Source organism: Gavia stellata, chromosome 1 (genome assembly GCF_030936135.1).
Source record: "Gavia stellata isolate bGavSte3 chromosome 1, bGavSte3.hap2, whole genome shotgun sequence".
Lineage (NCBI taxonomy): Eukaryota > Metazoa > Chordata > Aves > Gaviiformes > Gaviidae > Gavia > Gavia stellata.
In genome coordinates, this window is record NC_082594.1 from 88,784,375 (window position 1) to 88,809,556 (window position 25,182).

Here is a 25,182-nt window from a genome sequence, read left to right on the forward strand (position 1 = left end):
TAATAGTTATTGATTTTTATTATTATTTTTAGAAATGGGAACATTTAACTTCATGCTTTGAAAAGTGGAATAAAATTCTAAATAATTTCCATGTAATTTTTTTCAAACCGTTAAGTACAAAGTGACTGAACGTGGATCCTGCCAGTTATGGCAGTCCCCCTTTTTAGAGTTTAAAAAGCCTAATATATGTGCATTCTTGCACATTCTAAATCTCAAAGTACTTTAGACATAACAAATGGATTTACAAACTATATATAGGTTCACTTACTTCATCACTGAAGTGCAGCTACCTCAAGGATTGAACACAGCAGCTGTTTAACAACCTAGAGAAATATTGCATGGCAGCTAAGAGCAAGAGCTGAAGAGTATTTTATCAAACGAAGCTGCAAAGGGAGCTTGACGCATTTGAGCAAATTGTAGTCTAGTAGAGTTAATTTGGCCAGGATGCTTGGGATAAACCACCAGAACTTAACAAAAGGTGCCACAGGACCTTTAATGACCATGCATCACCTTCATCTAATCTGAAAGATAACTCTTTATTTGCTTCTAGGGACGGGTCCAGTATGAGGAAGACTCACTAGAATCGCTTCGTGCTTTTGATAGATCTCTCCTGCAGAAACCGACTGTAATTGCAAGATAGGGCTGGACAGTGGTAGAACAAGGAGAGAAGGGCTAGTAGAGAAGGATTAACTTCTAATAAGAATAGTTCTTATGGAGTTGGTTGTTGCGTGGGACAACGTTTCATCAAGTGTGAAGGAATCAATTCGCCACCATTTTGGATTTCTTGATATTTTGATCATACAGTTAATGACGTTCCCTTCTAGAGCGCATGAAAGTGGGGAAAGTTACAGAAGCCACGAAATAGCATTTGTTAAAGCTATGTTCTAGGAGCTAAATGGTAATGATAACAGATTTCATCATGTATGAGACAGGGTTTTTTCAGTCTTATTTTTTCTTTGTGGAAAAGTTTTGAATAGGTTATGCTAAGGCAGTTACGGTGCTATGTGAAACTTTCAGCATAATTTGACCTGAAGAATGGGTTATCTTGTTTAATCACCTGGTGCTGGACAAAACTGAAATATTCATGTTCTGTCTCATAAACCTTAAACTCCTTTTGAGACTTTGCACAACCCTGCAAAAACTTTTAAGTTTTTTGATAATCCTGTGATGAGATACTTGGGGAAAATGCTTTTCTGCTCCATAGGTTTTCTCATGTAGAACATGAGAGTCTGTTGTTCATGAGCTGAATGGATTGACAGTAGTTGTTAAACTTCTTGCTTGAAGAGGCACGTATCATTTGGTTACTCTGTTTTCATGATCTAGATGATTTGCTGAATGTCATGCTTCTGAACACCCAGGTAGCAGAAATGGTAAAGAATATTTTTCAGTACTTCCACATGAATAGGAAAATGTTGACATTTTCTCAAGATTTTTATTTTATTGTTCATCAGTGCTCTAATCCTGCTGGCTAGATTTTTGCATGGGTGAGCTTGTTAAGACAGCTCAGAGGTTCCAGCTAGCACATAACATAGAGGAGTACTGCATGATAAGGATGGGAAGGCTAGCGTGCTCTTCCCCTTGATGAAAACCACTCAAAAATCCTCACCTAACAAAACAGTCTATTGGCATGGATAATAAATAGTATGAGGTTTGGCTGCTTTCCTGCTGCCACACAAGGTTGTTGTTATCTAACCTAATTTATGTCTTCCAGTCAGCTTTCAGCCTCATTCCTCCTTCAGCCTCATTCCTCATCCTAATTGCAGAAATATATAGAAGCTCCAAACAATGAGCTAGCTATGATAAAAATGAATTTTCTGCTTGAGACAGCTCTTCTGGTTAGCTGTACTATATGTACAAAGTTATTAATTGTTGGCTACACAAATAAGTTTTTTAAATCCACACGTCCCCCGACTTTTTGCAAAGAAAAAAATTTTGAACTTGTAGTGTTCCCTTGCGTAACAAGTGAATTGACAGTTCTTGACTGAATACATCCAGTGCATCACCTTACAAAAAGTTATTGATGACCTAACATAGATAATACAATCTTGAAGCCTTGTGAAGAAATAATGTATTAAAGATGACATCCTTTCAACAGGTAATTTCCATCGCAGACTTATACAGTGGAGTGAAGATAAAATTGAGTGGGATATATAAATTTGGTGAATAAAAGATGAAAGGTTGTAATGAAAAGACAATGAAGAAAAATGTGTCTTTTGTAAAAGCTGTAAGAATGAGGGAAATACTAAACTTTCCCAGCTGGCTGTATTTGGCTGCATTGAACTTGACATGTATGCACCCTTACTAGCAAGAGTCTTGGATTTATCAGGAAGATGAAAAATTCTAGAGAGCTTCCTTGCGGAGAGCAGAAGGCGAACGGTAGTATTTCTGAAGAATTCCATTGGTAGCCTTTGATTCAGGCGCGCTCTTAGCTACATCAGTGTGTGATGTGAACCTGGCCTTTACATGAGCAGGCTTGTATTTGTGTGTCAGGGTTGCCACACCTGTGGAAATGAGCTGCCTTGCTGTGCAGAATTGGAATGAGCTTTTTAATTATACAAGATTTAAGAATAACAATGTTAAAATCATAATTTTTTAAGGAAAAAGTTACAAGAGAATAAAACAGTAACAATGATTATTGACATTGTATTTTGCAGTAAGTACATTTCATTAGGTGCTCTTGTCATCCTGTCTAGCTTATAGACGGCTAATTAGCCAATCAAACTTTTCCTAGGCCAGAAACTTTTGAGCGCTACATTTTTCCTATTACTTTTTTTTAAATATTGTTACTAAATCCTCTGAGAGCAGCTGCTCTGGGCAGTCTGTTCTTTTTCTACTCATATGGAATGTTCTCTTCCTTTTTTATCTTTTTATTCCCTATAATTTGGGCACTGGGGTGCTGCATGATACTGTAAAGGGTAAGGTCATTTTTTTTCCAGTCTTACTTATTTAAGATTACATGATTGACATTTTTATTGTATGTATGTATGAGTACTTTCCCTGCTCCTAAATTTCAGGTTGCTTTTTTGTGTTTGCTCTCTTTTAAATCCCAGAAATACAACTTTACTAGCTTAAAAAATTAAATGTCTTAATTATTCATGATTTATGTTCCCTGTAAGATTTATGATGTGTATCTTCCTACAAGCTTTTTATACAGTCTACATAAGGGACTTATTTTTTTAATGGGGGAAGGGTTGGAGATGCATTTGAGAGTGGAATCGCCAAAACTGCTTTTTTTTAGATTTTGTTAGATTTTGAGAAATCTGGTTACCAGTATCTCTTAATCCACTCTTGTTCAAAGGGCTTGCTTTCTACTGGAGTACTGTCATGGCAGTAATGCAAGTTCACTAGTGGGTCCTTGCTTACATCATCAACCCACTAAGAAGTGTTGGGAAGGAGGAGAGCCAGCATCGTGCCTACTAATGGTTTTATTTTGTTGGATCAGTTCTGAATTTCTCTAAACTACGTATCATGACAGGCAGTCTCCTTAGCTGCTTTTTGTGGTTACCGAAACCTAGCTTCTCTCTCTACTTTTATTCCTTCATGAGGTAGATTTAGCTGACATCTAAAATTGTGTGTTCAAGAAAAGGCTTGATGCAGAGAACACCATTGTGCAGTTTCAAGATGGGTCTATTTGGTGTCTGATGAAAAATAATGTGGTTCCTCAAGAAGAGGATGAAATTCAATTAGCAGAGGTTGTGATTACAGATAAGTTATTTAGAGGAGGAGAAGTGAGTCTTTGCAATTAATTTTTTAAGTTATTAAAAATTAAAAAATAAACATGCATTCTGCGGTGATTAGGCTACTTCTTATCAGTGTGTAGGTAAATGGTGGTGATACTTATTTTAATGCCAGTGTTGGCAATATATGACAGAGTCTACAGTTTTTCCTTTTGACTAGAATTTTAGTAGACATCAGATCCTTCTATTAGGAGTGTTACATCTGGTGAAGTTCACCTCTTTGAATGGAAACTAGTATTTTTGAGAGCAATACCACAGTTTTAGCTGACCTGTCCAGTTTGATCAAATGTTTTTACAAGCATTGCACCATGATCAGGAGCCATCTGGCTGAAATTCATGTTAGATGTCACTAGTTCTAGCTGAAAAGTTTCTGAAATGTCTGTCCCATTACAGAAATTCTCTGTTCCCCTCTTTCCTGTCTTTTTATGGCAGTGCTGTAGCTGCAATCACTGGTGTATGGAAGAAGGCAGGAAGTCTTGTGAGGAAGCTCCTTGCTTTTCTACACTCGGAGACCATACTCTTTTCTTTCTCAATTTATCTGCTAAATGGATTCCCACCTTTGAAACATATACATGAGTGCATAGCTTGAAGGTTTGTGTAGCTTTATACTGCAGTGCCCATATGTTCTGCCTGGTCACTAGAAAGGAGGAAGATGTTTCTGGTAAGGCTTCTTAACTCTTAGGATTTTTTTTTTTTTATGGTAAGAAGGTTTGTCGTATATCATTGTACTTCTCATTAAGACATCTCAAGTTCAGAACACTAAATGTTATATTCATTGATTACACATTTTAACTTCCCTTGGGGGACACTGAGTCCAGTATTTGAAGCATCTGATCCAATTTCATATCAGATGCAATGAACTTCTCAGGAAAATTTTTGATGCTATCATCAGAGAAGTTGAGTATCTTTCTAATGAAAAGCTACTAGTTATAAATCGTTAGACTACTACTCTGAGACAAAAGTGAGAAAATTCTTTAAAAAGGGAATTTATTAAAAACGTGAAATGAACAATATGTTGCTCTGACCAGCAGATTGCTGTTAAGGAAGGTTTTTTCACAGGGGTGTTCCATGTCTTCCCCTCACAACCAGCTGCTTTTCTTTTGACCTAGAGACAAAATATCCCTTGCACTTGGAGGTATTCATGCTATTAATAACTATACCACATTCCTCTTCCAGCTTACCCTCCAGGATTTACTCAGAAATGTGACAAAGTAGATGCATGGTTTTCCTGTGAGGCTTGCTGTCACTTAGACACTGCTTCTGAGCTTCCTGCAGACTTTTGTCTGGAAGACCTGTTGTCACAAGATCACTTGCTTTGCCAGTTGGGAACCTCACAAGTTACTTTTTGTCTTTTGTGTTGTATTTGGTAAAATAATATAATTTGTACTTGGTAAAATAACATACTTTATTTTTAAAGAAATACCTGCCCTGCTTTAGTGTTTTGGTGCCAGGGCAAAGAAGCAGCATGCAGTTTGTCTGTCTGTATTGTTTTTAAGTTTGTTGTAAAGTTTGAAAGGTTAAACTTACAATTGCTTTCTTTCTTGTTGAATGTGAATACTCAAAACTCCTAATACAACCAGATCGCTCTGCCTGGGTAGATGTGTACATCCAAAGGGAAAAAAAAAAAGCAAACTTAATTCTAGACCCTGAGGGAAGGGCTAATCTTTAGAACACCTTTTTTTTTTTTTTTAAATAGATGATGCTACAGTATCTAGTCCCTCACTGCTTTAGTAATTTTTTATTAACACCCAACATTGTTTGCCGATGTCCTAACTTTACAGAAGGGGAGCTGAAATTACCAGAAGGCCTAATGGTATGCAGCTCTTTAGAGAAATAGAGGTGGAAAACAGGTCTTCTCTGTCCTTGTCTAACACTTAAATACCAACAGTTCCTTTTCTGTTAGAGAGTGGAACTATGGAAAGATCACTTTTTGTCACTTTTGTGAGCATGTACCATTTCACATTTTTACCTGGGTTCAGCAGAGTTCTTGGTGTCCAGAGTTTCTCTCGTCTCTGTCAGAGCCATAACTTGCCAGAGCATACTCTCCATGATGAAAAATACTCTAGTCACCATTTTGCTTATTTTGTAATTGGAGCGCTTTCAATCATAGCTAATTATTGCATAGGTTGCTACCATGGTTCTACACCTTTTGCTTCTCTCCAGCAGCAAGACACCTATTACTTTTGTTTAAAGCAGTATTTCTTTCAGCTACATGTAAAAATAATCCCTTTGAGAGGGTTTCCCATTAGAGAAATCAGTTATTGTTAAGTCTTAATTATCATTGAGATTTAATCCATTGAAGATGATTGTTTAAGGCAGTCTGTATTCTTAAAAATACAAGTTTTTTTTTTAACAGTTTGCAGACCAACAGTTTTCATTTAGTGGGGATGCCTTGCTTGGAAGTATCCTTTCTTCATATGTTTTGTTTAAAATTTATTTCTTGGGTCTTCATCTAAGTATCTGTGGTTAGGATAACTGACAGCGGAAGGAAGAATTTTAATAACAACCTGATAGTTTCATTTGTGTGATGGTAACTCAGCAATAACCAGCGAAACTGGAAAAATGGCAGCTTCACTCTTGTGCTCCATCCCCACCCCATTTCAAGTTGCCAGTTGATCATTTCCAGAGCTGTGATTATTACACACTGAATCATTAACATTAATGAACTACGTATAGAAAGTTCTACTGCTCATATTATGAAGGTCTAGTTACAGTAAATCATGGTGATGGGCATTTCTGGTTTTCTTCTTTTTCTTTTAAACGGTGTTACATGGGAAGCACCTGTGGGTGATAACACGTAGTCCCTCGTATCCATACTAGAAACAATAAACTATGACAATAAAAGGACTATATAGATTACAGTTATTAATAAGCTACAGAGCTGTCTGTCACAACTATTAAATTCATTACAGTTTAGTTGCATGTTTTGGGGTGTCCCATGAAAATGAATAGGTGATTTAGATAATTCACATCATGCTATTAGAGGATCATTTTTTAATTGATAAGTGTGTTTACTTTTTCATGTGTTACTAAGTTGCTTCAGTAGCTCAGACATAGCTTGTTTGAACAATTTTTGAAGCTTTTGAGAGTCTTCAGAATAACCCTCCAGACTGTTGTATACTTTTTTCTGAAGTTTATTCAGCACTTCTTGAATGATAGTTCACTGGGGGTGTGATAGGGGTGGTGTTTGACCTACACTTTTTCTCGTGGAACATACACACACACTATTGACCTCACTCATCAGAGCAGCTGACAAAATCAAAACCTAAAGTTTTTAGTCTTTGCCTGTTCTTAGGTGGACTAATCCTTTTCATTGTGGATAATCTCGGGGTTGGTGTCTTTCTCTCTTCCTGTTTGGACTTGCCAATTGAAGGATGCAGGACAGATTCTCTGGGTTTTTTTCAAAGCAACCTACAAAATTGACATCAGTAACAATCATTTTTAAACATGCATCATCTGGTGAAACCTGTGTCACCCAGAACACTGTTAGACTGGTAGACAATGCCAGAGATGTATGTAGTGAAGATGGCATTAAAAAATAAAATGCATCAAAATCAGTGTACGCACTGATGTCAATGCCATTTTCGGTGCTGAAGACTCCATTTTGAGTTATGGAGACGGAGATTGAAAATAAGCTATGTTTTGCCCAGAAAGGAAAGCAAATGGGGTTAAATCCTGCATAACATTGACTATTTGTGGAAGAAGCAGATGGCAGCATAATAAACTATTGGAGTTGCGTCTGGTACCTAAACTGCTGCCATTGATTTCAACCCTAGGGTAGTAGCTAAAGTTGCCTTGTAAGTCATTGAGATGAGCCTTTGTACACAACTGATCTTAACATTTTGGTGCCACCCACAGAAAAGATGCTCTCCTTTGCTTTGTCATCTGCATAACATGACTTTTTTTTTAGCATTTAGTAGAGAGCCATTCTGTTAAAGTCTGAGAGAGCTGCTTCAGAGACATGACATCAAGACTTGCATTGATAAAGTTGATCATATACACTGCTACAGAAAGATAGGTGCTACTATAACGTGCTGGGAATGTTATAGTAACCAAAACAGAGGAAGAAAGATCTTATCTAACAGGTGACACCTGTGTACATCCTGGCTCCAGAGTAAGTTAAGCAAGTTAAATAAACCGTACTGAAAATCTGTTTGCCTTCCCAGCTGAAGCAGTAATCTTGCATAGTCTGAGAAGTTTCAGGAGTTGCTTGTTTGTATTGTTGGTACTATAGAGATGGGGACTTCAGTCAATCTCTAACAATGTAAAATGTTTCAGGGTGCATGATGAGTAGCTGAAGCATTTTCATATCTTAGCCTAGTTTCCTTATTGTCTTAACTTTTAAGAAAAATCAAGATCAACGAGGAGGAATATTGACTCCAAGTCCTTTAGAATTTACTGAAATGCTAGATTTGCTTTAGGCAAATTAGTGTCCTCTGCAACAGATATATTCCTTGCTTTAGATTATTTAACTACTTGAGCTCAAAGAATAGTTCGTTAAAAATTGAGAAACTAGGAGTTGAAGGCAGAAACCTAGCTTTTCAAACTTTTTATTCTCTTGCTAAAACCTAGAACTGAGGGAATGAGTCCTGAAGTCTTGAGAAACAGGAGTATGGTAATCCAAAGCAGTATGTTTAGTTCCCTCTCTGTAAATGATACTTTTTTTTTGTTTGCATGCTTTTACATCTAAAACATATTTAGATAAGCTTATTTGCTTGTGTATCTAGCCTATTTATAGTGTTGTTTATTTACTAATAAACGAGGTTTTAAATGCTGTACTTGTGCTTGTTGAATGATAATCAAGATTCAGTTAAAAAAGGGCTTTCACAAATATTAGTAAATAATTTTGCAGAAAAGAAATGCAACGTTACCCATTTCTTAACAAAACTGTAATTTAAATAAGTATGTATAAGCCAAGTTGCTTACACAGATTGCACTTATATGGTGTGTGCTTCTGGATAGCTGACAAGTGCCAAATGTTTGTGTAAAGTGTATCAATCAGTGAGAAAAGATTTTATTTCTAAAAAAGTAAATAAAAATCAAGGTTGCAAATACAGAGCTAGATTAAAATCGTTTATGTAAACAGAAACATCTTGCTTCCAAATTGAAACTTGTTACCTCTACTACAGTCTAGGTTGTGAGAACAGGACTTGTTCTGTCAGCTTTTTCCATTGGTATCCATAGCATTCTGCATCTGAACATCAGAAGTGGCATCCTCTATTTTCACAAGCAGACAGAAGACTCAAAATAAGATAAGACTCAGATGAGATAATGAGGAATAACCTTTTGCTCATCTTTGGCCGTACACAACCATTCTTGAACATGTCAGGAGATTGCATGAAATGGTAAAAAAGCAGCCTTATACCTAGTCTGCAGAGGCCTCTAGGAGACCTCTAATAGCCTCAGGCCTCTAGTAACAGCCCCTCTCTCTTTGCCATGAAATAGGACTGCAGCTGATAGATGGTTGATTTGTGGTTCTAGTCTGGGAGCTACCTTATGCAGATTCTTTCCTTGCAGGCAGAATTTACTCCTAGTAAGGTGGGTTCATATAATCTTCTTGGTTGAGCCCCACATTGATTTATTTGGTTTCCAGCTGTGAAAAACGTGGGTCCTGAGAAACAGGGTATGACTTGCATTCTCCATGAGGAGTTGTTCTCCATGAGTAAGGGTGGAGGTTTTGTATGCAGGTTTCAGCTGTATGGAGTCCTAATTGATTCTTTCAATTGTAGTAACACATCTTTTTGTAGTATAAGTTTCCTGGATATTTACAGTTCAGTTCTTGTTTGTTAGAAAGAACATCATGATTTTATTATTTTTTATGGAAATACATGAAATTACTTGAAAGGTAAAAGAATTCTGTTCAGTGATGAGAGTTCCTATGTGTGTGCTTATTTTTTCTGTTTCTAATAAGCATATGACCTATAGTTAACTGCTATGAGTGTTCTTCATTCAATGAGTAGATCCGTCAGTTCTCTAGAACAAGACAGAGCTCTGGAGCTGTACTAGCTTGTTCTGTAACACTTAAGAAAGATGGGGAATACTTGGCCGTGGTACTTTATCTCCAGAGCAGAATAACAGCTTTGCTTTACAGAGGTGGTTTTCAATTTTAATGTTGTTTCACCAAGCCTTTTCTGTTAACTACTTCTTACCCCAGATTGTCAAGGGTAAGGTAATTCCAGAAATCCAGAAATGAGTGACTTACTTTGAAAGTGCTTGTTTTTTTCTTAAAAATATAAACACGGATTAATATTTTTTTAATTAGATTTGTCTTGTACACCAGTGAGAGTATATGTTTTAGGAACATATCTATATGCTGCTTATTTCAAGCAGCAGTTTCTTTGAAGTGTGCAAATATTCTTGATCGGAGGCTCTTAAAATACAGTTGATTTGGGGATCATGCTGGTGCTTCTCCAGAGGAATGTTCAATACATTTGGGCAGATAAAATTTTGTAGTTTTGCTTGTATGTGCTGCTGGGTGAGTCTGGTTCCAGAGTGCTGTCTGTCTTTCATCAGCTGTCCAGTAAAGCTCATTTGTTTGCTTTGATGTGAAAAACCTCAAATCTTAACCTTTTTGCTGTAGATGATAGTTTTGAGAATTTTTGTACAATCCCCATCCTGAAGTACGTCAGTGGAGGGTGGATCTTCAGGCTTCAGACTAGTTATCCTGCAGATTCCTCAGTTATACAATGATACTGCTTTCAGAGGGAGAACATGAATACTCTAGAGCCTCTCCGGATCCGTGAGGCAGATGGCAGATTAAATTGATTTTTTTAAATAGATTTCATTCATCTGATTTAGAATGCAAAGTCTTGAATTATTTGGGTAAAACCAAGTCTTGTACCTTTTTCTCCTATTGCACTGTCAGTACCAGTGTCAAGCATCCTCTGACCAGAAACCTAAGATTACAGGTGTCTGTATGCATAAGCCAGTGATTGGTTGTTGTGTATGTTTTGTTAGGTTCAGAGGCTTTAAAACAACAATGAGGGCTGTGTTGCAGCTTGAAGCTGATAGTGTGTTGCTCATTATGTGGGGATGCTTGCGGGTTCTAAGTCTGTTGGGGCAGAGCTCAGGACTGCTGAAGTGCAATGGGATCCACATTGCCAGTACGAACAGTCTAGGCACGTCCTGTCCTGAGCCATGCGCCATCGCTGTCTTAGATAGTCAGTTGTCATGGCCCAAAACTCAATCAGCAAACATTAAAAATTCAGTAATATGGACAGTAACAGTTCAGCGCTTAAGCTCACTAGTCAGCCCTGATTTGTTTATCAGGAAAGAACTGACCAAAGGGAGCACCTTGATGACATTTCCTAGTATGGGAGTTAACCACCTCATGTGATTTAATAAACTTACTGTATGAAAACCAGCTATTTATTAATTTCATTATTCATTTTGAGGGCTGTTTCTGGACTTTTCTTAGAATCTGGAACAATATTTATATAAAATATTAATATTTTTATTTTAAAACTTCTAACTTATATTTGTTGTTTGCTATTGTATTTTTATGAAAATGTGTTTATATATAATGTGCAGACATACATACGTGCAGTGCATGGACATGTATACATATACACATACATGTGTATACATACATATAACATCTTTAGAGCTAATTTCTGTACAATTAGTCATTGATTGCTGTTATAATGTTCTTATTAAAAAGATATCTCAGAGCAGATAGTGTCTGGTCTTGTTCAAGACTCAGTCACAAGTTTTATGTGCTTGTCTCTTGTATAATTGTATTAAATATTAGTAATATCAAAAATCATCAACATGTTGATGTTGAAAATTTCAGAGTAAAGAACACTTTTCAATGACATGTGTATACTGAGGGTATGCGAGGCAAGTGATTCCCCCACCCCAAAAAAGAGTTATCCTTAGTTAAGACTTGTGTTCTCACTGCCAGGTCTTATTGCGCTGCTCAGATGAGCTTGAGTACTGGGTTCAAAGCAGAGCTTGAACCCAAAACTAAGAGCAGGGGAACATACTGTCTTCCCCTGATAGCAGTGGCTAGTTTGGCTTATTCACATCAGCTACCGTGCAGTTTGCTGTTTCGTCTTGTTGACCACACAGGGAGGCAGTTAGATTTTGGGGGTTAGTTTTCTACCAGATTAGAAAAGAGGTGAGTAATTTTTGCTGGATGCATGAGTTGAGTTTGGTTTACCAGGTGCTCAGATGAGCAATAGAGCACACACAAGACCAGGAATAGGGGAGAGGGTTGCATACATATCGTTAAAATGAGAAACTGTTCGTTAAGTACAGATGACACTCAGTCTTTTTGTTTAAAAAACAACATATCTCCAAGGAAGAGGAACAGGGTTTATTTCATGTCTTTGCCCACACTGCCAGCTTTAAGTAGAGGTGATTCACCACCATTAGTGGTCCAACAGCTTCATCCTTCCATTCCTCCAGAGCTCTGTAGGTAAGTACTGCCTGGTCTTCTGGCACTTGCTGTTCATCTTGTGTCTGTGCCATATGCCTTGAGGCGTCATCTTATGAATCCTCAAAGCAGAACAGTTCCAGCTTGGGACCCTCCCCAGTTTTAGATAATTCATTCAGCTTCTTTGTTATGGCCAGAAATATTCTGCTTATTAAATTTCTTTCCGTTTTTATTTTGCCATAATCATGCCTCCTAAATCCTGTTAATAGCCAGCTACATTTTGTCCAGGGTTTCTTAGTGAAAATGTTTAGTAATAGTATTGTCAGGATCCACCCTGGAGGTATTCTGTTAACCCGTTCATTCAGTCTGGTGTCCCTTGTCAGCAGGTGTTATCATCTGTTCTTCATGCAGTTCCTCGCCCACTTTTCTGTTCTTTTGCTGGCATTGCAATCCAGAGTTGTTTTTTGTAATTAGGTCCTCTGTAACGTTCTCACTAATTGCTAAACAGGACTTAAACCAGCAAAAGTTCTTGTCATTTCAGTTACTTAATGGAAAAAAAAAAAAAATCTCATAAGGTACAGAATATCCAGTCTTCTGCTGTGCTCTTTTTTTTTTTCCCATTGACCCCTGAATGCATATGGAAGAACCTCTTCTTTCATCATACAGTTCATGTTAACATAAGTACTAGGGAAAATTTCATCATATCCAAATCCTGCCACATCTGTTTCAGTTTCCTTTTACTTCTTTAACGGACTCTGTGAGTAATAATCACTAAAAAAACCCCCAGTATTGATTGAGGAGGTGGACAGTTTGGAGGGTTAAGAAAGAAACCACACACACACACACACCCCCTACACACCTTCCCATTTAGTTTATAACCAATGCTGCTGTCAGGAAAGATGGTGACTAACCATCTCATAGTTTTTTAATGGAATTGGCTGTAAGTTTTCAAAAACTGATTGTATGCTAAAGCATAAAGGCTGTAATTTAGATGTACTTTTATTTCACCTTTTTTGTTTTCTGTGAAGTAGTTATTCTAGGTGCACAGTTTATTTCAGCCTATTCAACACAGACCAGCACTGTGTTTTAACTAGGTTTTGTGATGCACGAGAAGACCAGGCTTCAGTATACATCAGCATTGGCATGAGGCGAGGGGTACTCATGTTATGAGTATTTAGCGTAACATTAATTCACACTTCGCGAGCTCTTTTCGTGCAGGAGTGTCTGCCTTCAGAATCTGCTGGTGAATAGGGGCTGTGTGAACTTGCTGTGTGTGATGCAACTGCCCTGGTTTTACAAAAGAATATGTGAGGTGTGTAAAACACGGTCTTACACTTCAGTTTATTGCCTTGAAATCATTGTAGCGTGGATAGCATTTGGATATATAAACATCCACAAAGCTGAGCTATGCCCTCTTTTTGAAAACAGAGATTGCTGTGCATAAGAGACACGATGGAAAATGTGTACAGTCTATACAATCTTCCAGCAGTAGATTGAGACCAGTGGCACTTCCCCGAAAAAATAAATTACCCAAAATTTGCAGCACATTCATATTCAATTTCATCACAGCAGATGCTCATTAGTATGTTGTTATTAATTGGTATTCACTTTAGGTTTTGTTTAAAATGAAGATAATAATTAGGTTTTAATTACTGCATCTTTCTAAGGGGGGGAGGGGAGGAAATGCCTCTCAAAGCACTGAAGTATTTCCTGTATGCTTTGCTCCGTTACATCTAAGCCTTGAAAGAGTCTGAGACACATTTTTCTGCCAAGAGACTTCTTTTCTATTTCCTTTTCTTTCTTTCCTGTTTTGAAAGTATTAAGAACTAGTTCTAAAGGATTTGTTTGGTCATACTGAATCATATCACAGTAGTAAGAGCCACTGTTCTTTCTAATCAAATTACCAAAAAGACTTTTCACGAAAGTAACTCTCTCCAGCAGCTGATTAATGAAGTGGTGCCACTGTTTTGTATTATAATTAATTGAAGTAATACAAATAACTTCTGTAGCCTGTGGAAATTACCTCCTTTGCAAAGCAGTCTAATAGAGTTAGCAAACTAGAAGGGGGAGTTTTTTGTGGTTTTGAATTTCTTGTTGCCTTCATCATCCATAAAACCATAGGTGACACAACGGAAAACAGTAAATGACAAAGAATACAAAATAACACCACCACAGAGAGGGCTTGAAAAAATGGGAGAGAGTCAGGTGCAGAAGAAAGCAAAAGGGCAGGGGAAAAAAGAGAATGCAGAAAAGATTTAAAGGGTCATGAGTGTGGTGGGACTATAGAGAAGTATAGGAATTTGGGAGATGCCAAAGAGTAAACAAAAGACTTCAGCCTACTGTAGGAGGAATATGAGTAATCTAAAAAGCATAGAAAAAGCATTGACCGTCACATCTTACTTTCGTTAATACAGGAATTCACAATGGTTCAAAGAAATTTAATCTAAGTAGGGATATTTAGTTTTCTGGCCTGTTCAAATGTACACTTTCAAGATACAGAGGTTTTACATGCTGCTTAAAAGGTGTTTAGTAGAATAGCACTGTATCTAGTACAGAAGTAAAACATCAGAACTAGAATCATTAGTTCAGTCTTCTGCTACCTTGCTGCTGTGAATTTCCATCAACTTTTCCTTCTGTTTATTTTTCCCTTTGTCCTTTCCTCAGGCCTTTCTTACCTGGATTCTGTAGGTCACCATACTGCCCTTAGCTACTGAATGGTTTTTAAAGGTTGGTGTGTTAGCCGCTCAGGCACCCTGTTAACAGGATGGAGGAGAATGAAGCATCTCAACTGAAGTTCCTTGGGATGTAATCTAAAACAGCCAGCACTGAGGCCTTCTAATTTCAACACCTAAATGCAGGTGCCACCAACCTTTCTTCCATAACAGAAAAGCTTGTAACAGATAGTGTATCTGTAAGTTCTCCTGAAGCACTGTGTTTAGGGTAGGAAGATGCTCACCAATGGTTAAATCTTCCCAAGTCCCCTTACCTTCAGAGAGTTGAGCTTTTGGCATTTCTGAAAAAGAGGAGGAAAGGTAGACACTGGCAATTTTTCTACCCTCTCTGTGCAAGATTAAGAAAACCAAGTTCAATTCTCTGTTCTTTCCAGAAGGGTTGCAAACTTGTGTCTGCTTCTGGAAAAATCCCCTACTCACTGACTACGCTGTTACAGAGTGAGGGAGTTGGGACCATTCTCCACTTGAAATTTCACTTTGATGTGGAAAAAATGCATCATGGTTTGCTGAGCCAGAGAGAGGTGGAGTGAGCGCACAACGGGGCCTTACTCCGGAGCTCAGTTTTTAGGCATTTCAGGGACAGGAGAAGAGATGGTGCTACCCTTCAGTCCAGTGTCTTGTTGAAATACCAGCAGCTGTAGGAACAAGACAAATACTAAGCTAGTCCTTGCAGTCAAGCAGGGTGGACTTGGGCATGTGTGGAGGCACAGCTGACCTTCAGGAACTCCAGAAATACAAATGCATAGCATCTGTGAAGTCTCCTTTCCTAATATAAGCCTTAGTGAGCATTCCCTGGCATGTGTGGTAGCTGAGCAAGATTACTTTCTTTTCATGACTGAGTATTTTGTACCCTAGTTTTGTACTTCATCATGGGTAAATTTGCTTTTCCAGTGTTCATAATTCACCAATTCTGTTAAGAAGACACCATCAGTTTCCTATAACATAATCTGTGTAATCTGAAATTCTTCCTGGGAAGGCAGGCTGGAGATTTGCAGTTGGCCTCCTGATGCTACAGGAAAACAGTTCTGCAGCTGTATTAAACCTAGATTTCTTTAAATTATTATTTTATTGGCCAAGCACAATGATTTTTTTTATTAAATCTCTTATTTTTATATTAGAAACTTCATTTTTCTGTGAAAGGAGTGGATAACTGTGCTGAATGCAAACTATGTACCTTTGGTTCCTTCATCTGTTTATTGCTGTTTTAAACGCAATTTAAAAAAAAAAAGTTTGGTTGCATGGAAGGAACAAAGTGTTCTTTCCATGAATGGAAGCTGTCAAAGAAGCAGACTTATCTGCTGAAGTCAATTCTTAATGAAATCAAGAAATCAAACATCATGGAACAAATAAGAACTTAAAAATAGAGTTTTATTTTCATGTACTCACCATTCAGTCTTTCGTGGGAAGAAAGAATGCATAAATGATGATACAAATTTAGCCCAAGTTCTTACCATAATGTTAGGGGTGTCAGGTTTTGTTTACATGAAAAATTCACCATTAAAAGTAAAATATTACTTGGGTTTGAAGTTTTAGGGATTGGGCTTTTTTCCCCTTTTTTAAACCTACAGGTTATCAGAAATGAAGGAAATATAAGAAGTGATAATATAAGTAATTCCTAATGTCCTTTTAAATTTAAGGTATGATTTCCTTGGATCCATAAGTATGCCATAATATTAATACGTACTTGCATGAAAATCTTCAAACCCTTTTGTTTTCTGCCAATTAATAATTGTAAGATGTGGCAGGAAGCTAAAGGGAAGGAGATACTAGCATATTATCAGTAAAAAAAAATTGTGTGTATGTATATATATATCTCTCTATGTGTGCATGTATACATTTTTACATACTGATTTTTGTATTTTCTTTATCCATTTTCTTTATCCAGTGACTTTCAATTAGCCTGCCTACTAATATCAGGTCACTAAACTCTATAGCTGATGCTTTATTCTTTCATGTGGGTTGTCATTCGTTTGCTTCAGTTGGCTGGCAAAGGTTGTTGTATATCCATTACCAGAAATACAGCACTTTGCATTTCTGAATTGACAAGCAGCTATATTGACCTAGCGCTTATTATGGGTCAACAGCTGCGTTAACCGACGGAAGGACTGAGGGGCAATTAAAATGAATTGGCAAAAATATATCTTCCTAATTTACTCCAATTTGTTATTTATGCTAACATTGTATGGCTTCTATGGTGACACTAAACAGAATGGACCCAATAATGGCAATTAACATAAAAATATAATGGCTAATCAAATTGACAGCAACTGTTTCTCATCATCTCGACACACAATACATTATCAAAACAAACTATTATGAAGGAGGTAATTTCAGTGTTCTATTCAACCTGCTTCATGTGTGCAGTCAGGGAGATGTGTACCAGCAATTACAGCTGAATCTAAAAAACTAAACAAATAACTTAATCGCTGTCGTCCTCCTTTTTTCTTCGTCAGGAAGCAGTAATCAGGATTTACTAAAAATAACTGGTGTATAATAGTATAATGATGATGCATATCGTAGAATAGCTAATAAGGAATAAAATAAGCTTCTGTGTGTCTTTTTTTTAAAATAGGTTCACATGAAGTGGGAAAAAGTATACTGTTAAAATATATAAAAAATAACTAAGCAGTACTAGTAGTTGTCAAATGTCTCAACATGAGTTGCTTAGTAGTTATAGATACTTTTTAACAAGTCAGTAGAAGTGTAAAATTAGGTGAATTTAGTAACAAGACTTGGCTTGATTGGGTAGAAGAGTGAAAAGCTAAGTTAAAGCAGAATTCCAATAAGCAGAAATAGTTTACCAGTTGCTCTTCCACTGCATTTTCAGGATCGTTCCCTGTGGTATACTGAATCACAGTTTTATGTTGGTCTAACCACATTCTTCATTGGTTTTATAGCTCATCAAGGAAATCTTCAAGAGTTCGTACATATCTACATGTGTACTAAATGTGTTAAAATGGACACTACTTCCACATTTGATGCTGTTACAGTTATCTCATTCTTAATTAGGTTTTTTGTAATGCACAACTCTTCAAACCGTTGTTGGCCAATATTTGAACTCCAATATCTTAAACATCAGGGACTGGAATGTGGTTTTATTGAACATGAGTTCAAGAAGATTAACTTGAAAGGGTTTAGTTGTAGCGTGGGCAAGATGGCTCTCATGTCTATTTGAGCAATCTTCTAGTGCACAGAATGGCGACAGTGATACAGATGCATGCAGGCATGTAGTTCTGAACTGGAGGAATAGCACGGAGGCTTGACATCACTGACATTCAGAGCATTTAATTGAATCTCACATTCCACATGTACACACCTGCAGATTTTTGAACTAAATGTGTGATTGCTAACATGCAGTAGCCTTCACAGATGTGTAGAACAAGGTCATGACATAGCTGTAAAGGTATATATGCACCTGTTCTTATTTGAATGGCATGTTCACAATTCATGTAACCACAGCTGGGGGTAGGGGGAGAAGGGAGGGAATACAGCCAAACACCTGTATTGATCAAAAATACACATTAATTCTTTTTCTCTTTTGAGATCATTGCATTGTACAATATACTAAAGCACTAACGTTATTGCTTTGTCCCATCATTCTTACAACTTTCATTTTGTTGCTAAAGCATCATTGTGATACACATATCTATAAGAATGGATAAATGCAATTTATGTTTCTATAAGAATGGATAAGTTTAGTATGATTTATATAAATGCTTGGTGTAAATTGTGAGAAAAAGTGTAGCGATGCAGTAAATAGATTTTGTAGCATAATACCAAAATCTGACGTGAATGGAACATATAAACGGGTAGAAAAAACCGGAAATAATCACCTTTTGATAGTGGACTTGGAAATGGGTGCAAGACACACACTTTTGAGTTGGGTTTTTAATTACTATCTTCTTACATTACAGTATTCTGATAAGGCCCTGTACACTCAGCTCTGCTTTTACCGATACATTTTTGATGTGGAGTATGCAATGGATAAAGTGATTACTGAAGATGATAAAGGTAAGTTTAAATTTTTAATTAACTATAGTTTAATAGTAACTTGCATGCTAGAAACTAGACTTACACATTTGTACTCTTCCAATTTGAACTACGAGGCTGTAATCTAAAACAGAAAATAGAAGAAAGTATGAACTTTAGGAATCCTCTGTAAGAGGCGTGTATTGTGTTGGAATTAACCACTTTAAGAATATATTGTATGTCTCCTTTCTTCTTTTGAAGCGACTGCGCTTTGGAAAAAGTGCTTTTCTTGCATGTTAACAGCATTACAGAAATCGCTTTGCTTGTAGTTTGAAGGACGTGTCAGTTTCAGTAAATAGATTAATTAAAACTTATGTATACAATATCTAAAAGAAAAGCCAATTAAAACTTAAGTTCAACTATTAATATTGAAGAGACACTTTTTATCAGGGAGAAAACAGTGGGCAAAAAAGCAGTAATGCTAGCTGTCTACAAAGCTTTCTTAAATATACAGATTAAGCTAATGTTAGGAATATTTTTTTTTTTATTCTCTTCTTCCAATTACTGTAACATTTCTGAACTAAAACATTTCTAAGCTGTAATGGATCCACAGGTTTTGTGCAGCTAAGTGATTTTCAAGCTGACAGAAGAATATTTCTGAAGGTGGGCTCATGCATGGCCAACTTGGAATTCTGAATAAAGTCATGTTTAGGTCCCACCATTGAAGTGTGTTGTCCACAGAGAGTACTTACACTGCATCCTCTGTGCGTGTTTTAGTGGTGCCTGTGAAGAAAAGGTGCTACTGCTGGAGACAACTCTTCTGATAGCTGCTCTGCTGTGACAGTCTTCCCCACCCCTGCCCTGTGTCACCAGCTAAGTTGCTGGGTGATGGAAAGAGACAAAACAAAACTCACTCTTTCTAAATGTTATTTTGATAAGCCTTATATGAAAATCAAAATAGTGTAACTTCTTAGCTAAAAAATGCTCAAATAAATGAACACTCTGTTTTTGGCCTGTTGTACTTAGATTTCTTGTTTTAGAGGTTCTCATTTCTTTTCCTAATCCCTCTAAGACAGTGAACTCACTCTGATGCTTGCACTTCAGGATGACTTTGTACATCCAAAGAAGGTCACACTGTGTAGCCATCTCAGTCTAATAAAACTTTGTAGATGTACTGAAGGAATGTTATATGGTGGATGCTACTGCTAGCTGAAACCGAATTACTTTGTGTGTAGATCTCTTGCCTAATATAAGGACATAGGAGTAGAAGAGGCTTCATGGGTGATCACATCCAATCACCTGCTACTGCAGACCACCACATCTTTAAGGGCTGCAAGTTTATGGCACTTCATTTTGAAACCTGTGGGTGGTTCTTCCCCTTTGACTGCTGTTCAGGATGTGTTTCAGACCCTTGTTCTATGATGGCTGAAAATTCACTATAATTTTCCCATTCTAACTTGTTTGTGACTGGTTTATGTCCAAATGTTTGTTTATTTCCCTTCCCTGATGTTCTCCACTATGCTTTTGGAAACAGTGGTACCATCTCTATTTTGTTTTAAACTAAGGTGGAGACACTCTTAGCTTTCTTCAGGAAGAATTGGTCTCTGCTGCATGATCCGTCCTCTTAGCACCTTTGCATGCAGTCTTTTCTAGGTTGAATTAATCTTTGATTATGAGAAACTAGAAATTACATGGTATTTTAGATGGTATCTATCCAGTGTCTTGTACACTGGATCTGTACGTTTGCTGGAAGTACCTCTGCTGATGCTTTCTTGAGTCACCTATGCCCTGTTCATAGGTGTATCATATCATTAACTGGTAGTTAAATAATGATAGACGTCTTGAGGTTTGAGGGGTTTTTTTCCCCCTCCTGTCATTTTGGAACCATAAGTTCATATATCAGGTTCATGGCATTTTGTTTTACTTGAATATTCTTGGTTTGATTCATTTTGGACTGCTTAATCTCATTTGTAATTTTAGACTTTAAGGTTAATGAATTATTTCTGAAAAACAGTATGGTGGCTTCTGCATTCACATAATTTCCTACCTTCTGCCTTAATCAGAAAATGTTTCTTGGACCCTCACTGCTAATTGGAGAAAGCTCAATAAATTTTGTTTCCAGAGTAATTCTCAAGGAATTGTAAGAACTCTGCTAGGACCTTCTGTTCTCTTGAACAGTTTACCTTCCATATGGTGTGTTTTTATCTTAGCTATTTGAAAGTTATTGTATAATCTTCTTCAGCCAGCCAGTGATTTCAGATTGGGTGCTGCTGCAGGTGTTAAGGCCAGATAAATTCTGTTAGTTTTTCTTTGAATGTTGGTTCTCTTCAAAGACACTAACTAGGTGAGTCTGGTAAACCTATGTGCAATTTTGTCCCATTTTTCAGATATCTTTTGGGAGAAAGTAATCTTTCTATTTTTCTAAAATACATGCAGAACTTGAGGATAATTGCTTCTGGCTATTTGGGTCACCTCTTTATTTTATAGACACCAGTGGTCTGTTTTCTACTAATATATGTTACTGATTTGATATACTTAATTTAAAACTGCAGGATTGAAGTTATTTTCATATTCCAACTTTGTTGTAGTTGTGAAGTGGAAATTTAGTGAACTCCCTTTCAGAACATGGAGCTCATGTTTGTTTTCCCTTGGAAGCCAAAAAATTTTGTTTCCAGGCCATCATTCACGAGCCATTCTGTCCTTGACCTGTGATCAGCATCATTGTTTTATCAAAAATGGTGGCAAAGTTTTAATTTAGGTTTTGTACATCTTTGGTGTTTTCAGTCTCCTCTTTACTTTTTATGTGACTAAACGACTGACTTACTGTTGTTTTGATTTTGGTTTGGGGAGGTTTTTTGCTTTGTTTTGGGATGTTGCTTTTTAAAGTCTAAATTGCATGGACTTTAGGCATGGACTTTTATTGCCATTTTTCCTGAGTTTTTAAAGACCAGTTGTTCTTCTTTCTTGTAGATTCTGTTATTCTTAATAGCAGCTTTAGGTTGTTACTCATCTTGGAGTATTCTTCTATAAAAAGAAAGATTTTTTTCAATGGCTGAAGATTCAAGATATAACTGTGTTTTCCACCATAGTTTGAAAGAATTCACATCTTCTCATTCAGAACCTTGAGATTTCGCTACCAGTTCACTTGCATTTTCTATACTTGCCTCTTCAAAATAGAGAACCTTAATTACAGAACAGGTTTATTTATTCAGCTATTTATATTGAAGGTCCATACTATTTATTGAAATGGAATCTAAAATAGTATTTGTGAAATCAGTGGGAGTTCAAAAAGACATTCAACCTGCTCCCTTTCCCTGCAAGAGGATCAATACCATAGCCTACTTTTTTAACATAGGCTAAATTTAATAAAACTCTGATGATGCAGGTTCTACAACTTGTCAGGTTTTACAACCAGTTTCTTCTGGTGTTTCACTGTACTTAATATAGAGAGCTCTTTAAGATGAATTTTGCTTTCTGAAGCTTATTCTGTGCATAATGGGTGGTAGAATATTTTCTTTCTCTTAGAGTTTTACATATTTAAAACCTGTATGCTACGTCTAAGTCTTTTAACTACAAACCTGGATGTTTTTGAGGAACAGGGGGAGAGTTTTCCACTTCTCTGCATGTTTGGGGTTTTTTTATAGACCTTCAATAGGTCAGATCTATCAGAGTGGAATACAGCAGAAGGATTAATTAACATGTTTTGCAGACCGTTCTTCTGTTTATTTATACCAGTATGGTGTTTACAACATTTGCAACATTGTTCACTCATGTTTCATTTGTGATCTGCTGTAATCATTGTATACTGTTGTTGGTCCATCTTTTCCCTGTAAGAATGAAAAATAAGCTGGTTGGTCTACATGATGCTTTATTGTTTCAGTGACTGGTGAAGTTAGCTGCCAGTTATACCATCCAGGAATATCTGGTGTAATCATTGTATACTGTTGTTGGTCCATCTTTTCCCTGTAAGAATGAAAAATAAGCTGGTTGGTCTACATGAGGCTTTATTGTTTCAGCGACTGGTGAAGTTAGCTGCCAGTTATACCATCCAGGAATATCTGAATTACATAGTTATGGGTGTCTAGTCCTATTATTCATAGTAGCATTTATCCTCCAAACAAATGTTTCCATTCACCTGGAAGTTTAAGGTCTGTCATGATGATACAGTTTAATGTGTTAACATTGTCATACAGTGCAATGTTCTTAGTTTTCACACTGTACAAAGTGAAATTCTGAAATTCTGTGCTGTCTTTCTAAATTAGGAACTGTCGCACAGTTAGTGTCGGGTTAAAAAACAATTTAATTTTCGATATCACTATGCCAAGCCCCCTAATTTACAGAAACCAGTAATACAATAAGGGCTGTTTGTTCTAAATTATTTTTTTAATCAGGAAAGGAAAAAGTGCTCCCCTGTGACTAGTAACATACTCAAAATATTTTCACCACTTCCTTACGCTTAGTTTTTCAAAGCTGGGTTGTGGGTTTAGTCAGACATTGCTACCTAGGTGAGCAGTCAGAGCAGTAAGAAGCAGCAGGAGTAGCAAAGTAGTAGCATCTTCGGTTCATTTGGATGAAAAAAGGATAGGTAAACTATCAGTAATTTTAAACACGTGATGTATAAATACAGGAGTATGCTTGCTCTGTACGCCTTAACTTCAGAAATGGGAACCAATGTATTTTTATGGCTATGTCATCAGGAGATCAAAGTAGAGTGTAGTAAGCTTTATATCATTATTCCATTCAAATATAGGTGTTGTTAAATATTCAAAGATATTACTGTTTTCATTGTGCTTCTACAGTAAAATGGAAACCTTTAAAAACTAAGGGAAATGGAGCCCACATAAAGTCAGTACAACTACTCTGCCTCACGTAGATGTCTCTAGTTCAGTTCCCCCTCCTGGCATCAAATAGAAGTCTTCATGGAAGATAAGGATGCTGCAGTCTCCTTATTCACAATATCTGCAGCATTATTCCAAAAGCATTACTATCACTGAGGTTGTTTATGGTGATGCAATTTTTTTTAAGGAAGTAGGATCCAGGTCATAGGATTTTTTCTGTTCCATACTGTAGAATGGGACTGAAAGCCTCCATCTTTCCACCATCCCATTTCTGAGAGGGAAGGACACAAATGTTGTTCACAAAGCATTTAAGTATTTCAGGGACAGAAATTGCAAAGATGCTGCTGTATATTCTTTCACAGAATATTTTCAACTATTGAGCCCATGGTTATTGGATTCTGAAAAGTCTGGGCATATCAGTTTAATGGGTAAGCAGAAGAAAGTGAGGATGGGAGGAAGATAACTTCGGGAAAAGTGGTTAAATGTTCCTGTTTGTTGGGAAGACCTCCATCTTCAAAGTATATGCCACTTTGTGGAAATAGAATAAAGTTGTTTTGATCATATACTTATGGCGTGCAGTTTTGTAAAACCAAATGCATATTCAGAGGATATTTTCACACTTTTATCACAGCTTTGTGTGTGCCTCCCTCCACCCTTCTATGCAAACAGCAAAAGTGCCTAGTTTACTTTACGGATGAATAAACTGCAAAATTGTGTTGGGAAAAATGAAACTCTTCTAAGCTGTGTGACCTAGACATAAAAGCATAAAATTCAGCTCTGAATATTTGTGTGAATCCTATCGTTTCAGTGTTGGGTGTTTTTCCCCAGTGTGTTCATAACTTGGTGTTCCAAGTACCAGGTTGAAGTGATTATTTTTTTTTTTTCTAACTCTTTGAAAGAAGACAGTTTATAACGGGGATGTTGGCAGAGCTGCTTGTCGGTGTGGTTTAGCCTATGTCCTCCTGTCAGCTGGTGACGGTGGTGAGACTGAGAGAGACAGACTGACTGCAGCTGGGGTTGAAAGGATGGGCCTGAGCAAGGAGGCGTTCCTGCTCCAAGATACAGTGTGGAGGTTCAGTCAGATAAAGGGCGGAGAAGGCAGGTGTGAGATGGAGCTGGAAGGATTGTATTGTATGTGAAACTAGTGTAATGAAATGGAGACTTCTGGCATCAGAACAATTTGCTACGTTTTTATCAACATACAGACAGGAAGACTACAAAAAAGTAGTCGTTGCAATAAATAGGAAAGGGGTTATAGTTATCTATCCAGGGGAAGATAAGGAAAAATAATATAAATAACCAATGTGCATATGTGGGTGTATATTTATTTTTAAGATGGCAACAACTGAAACTTGGCTTATCTCTTTTCAGAGAGTACAGTTCAATAAACAAAGCATTTCTGTTTGCGTCACATCTCCAGACACTATTGCTAAGACTTCAGTTCACTATAGTGATCTTTATAGCCAAGCAAACAAATGTTCCTCTGCACATTTGCTGTCAAGTACTTTTGTCTTCCAATCATGTTGTTT

The 25,182-nt window shown here is 37.0% G+C and overlaps 1 protein-coding gene across 1 annotated transcript in view; it reads left to right on the forward strand.

Moving 5' to 3' along the window:
• The window catches only part of POLA1 (DNA polymerase alpha 1, catalytic subunit), a 205,252-nt gene that overhangs the window by 142,929 nt on the left and 37,141 nt on the right, over positions 1-25,182 (forward strand). The window contains exon 36 of the mRNA XM_059815506.1: positions 18,761-18,857. Within this exon, the coding sequence (XP_059671489.1) occupies positions 18,761-18,857 (97 nt within the window). The remainder of the gene's footprint in view (positions 1-18,760; positions 18,858-25,182) is intronic.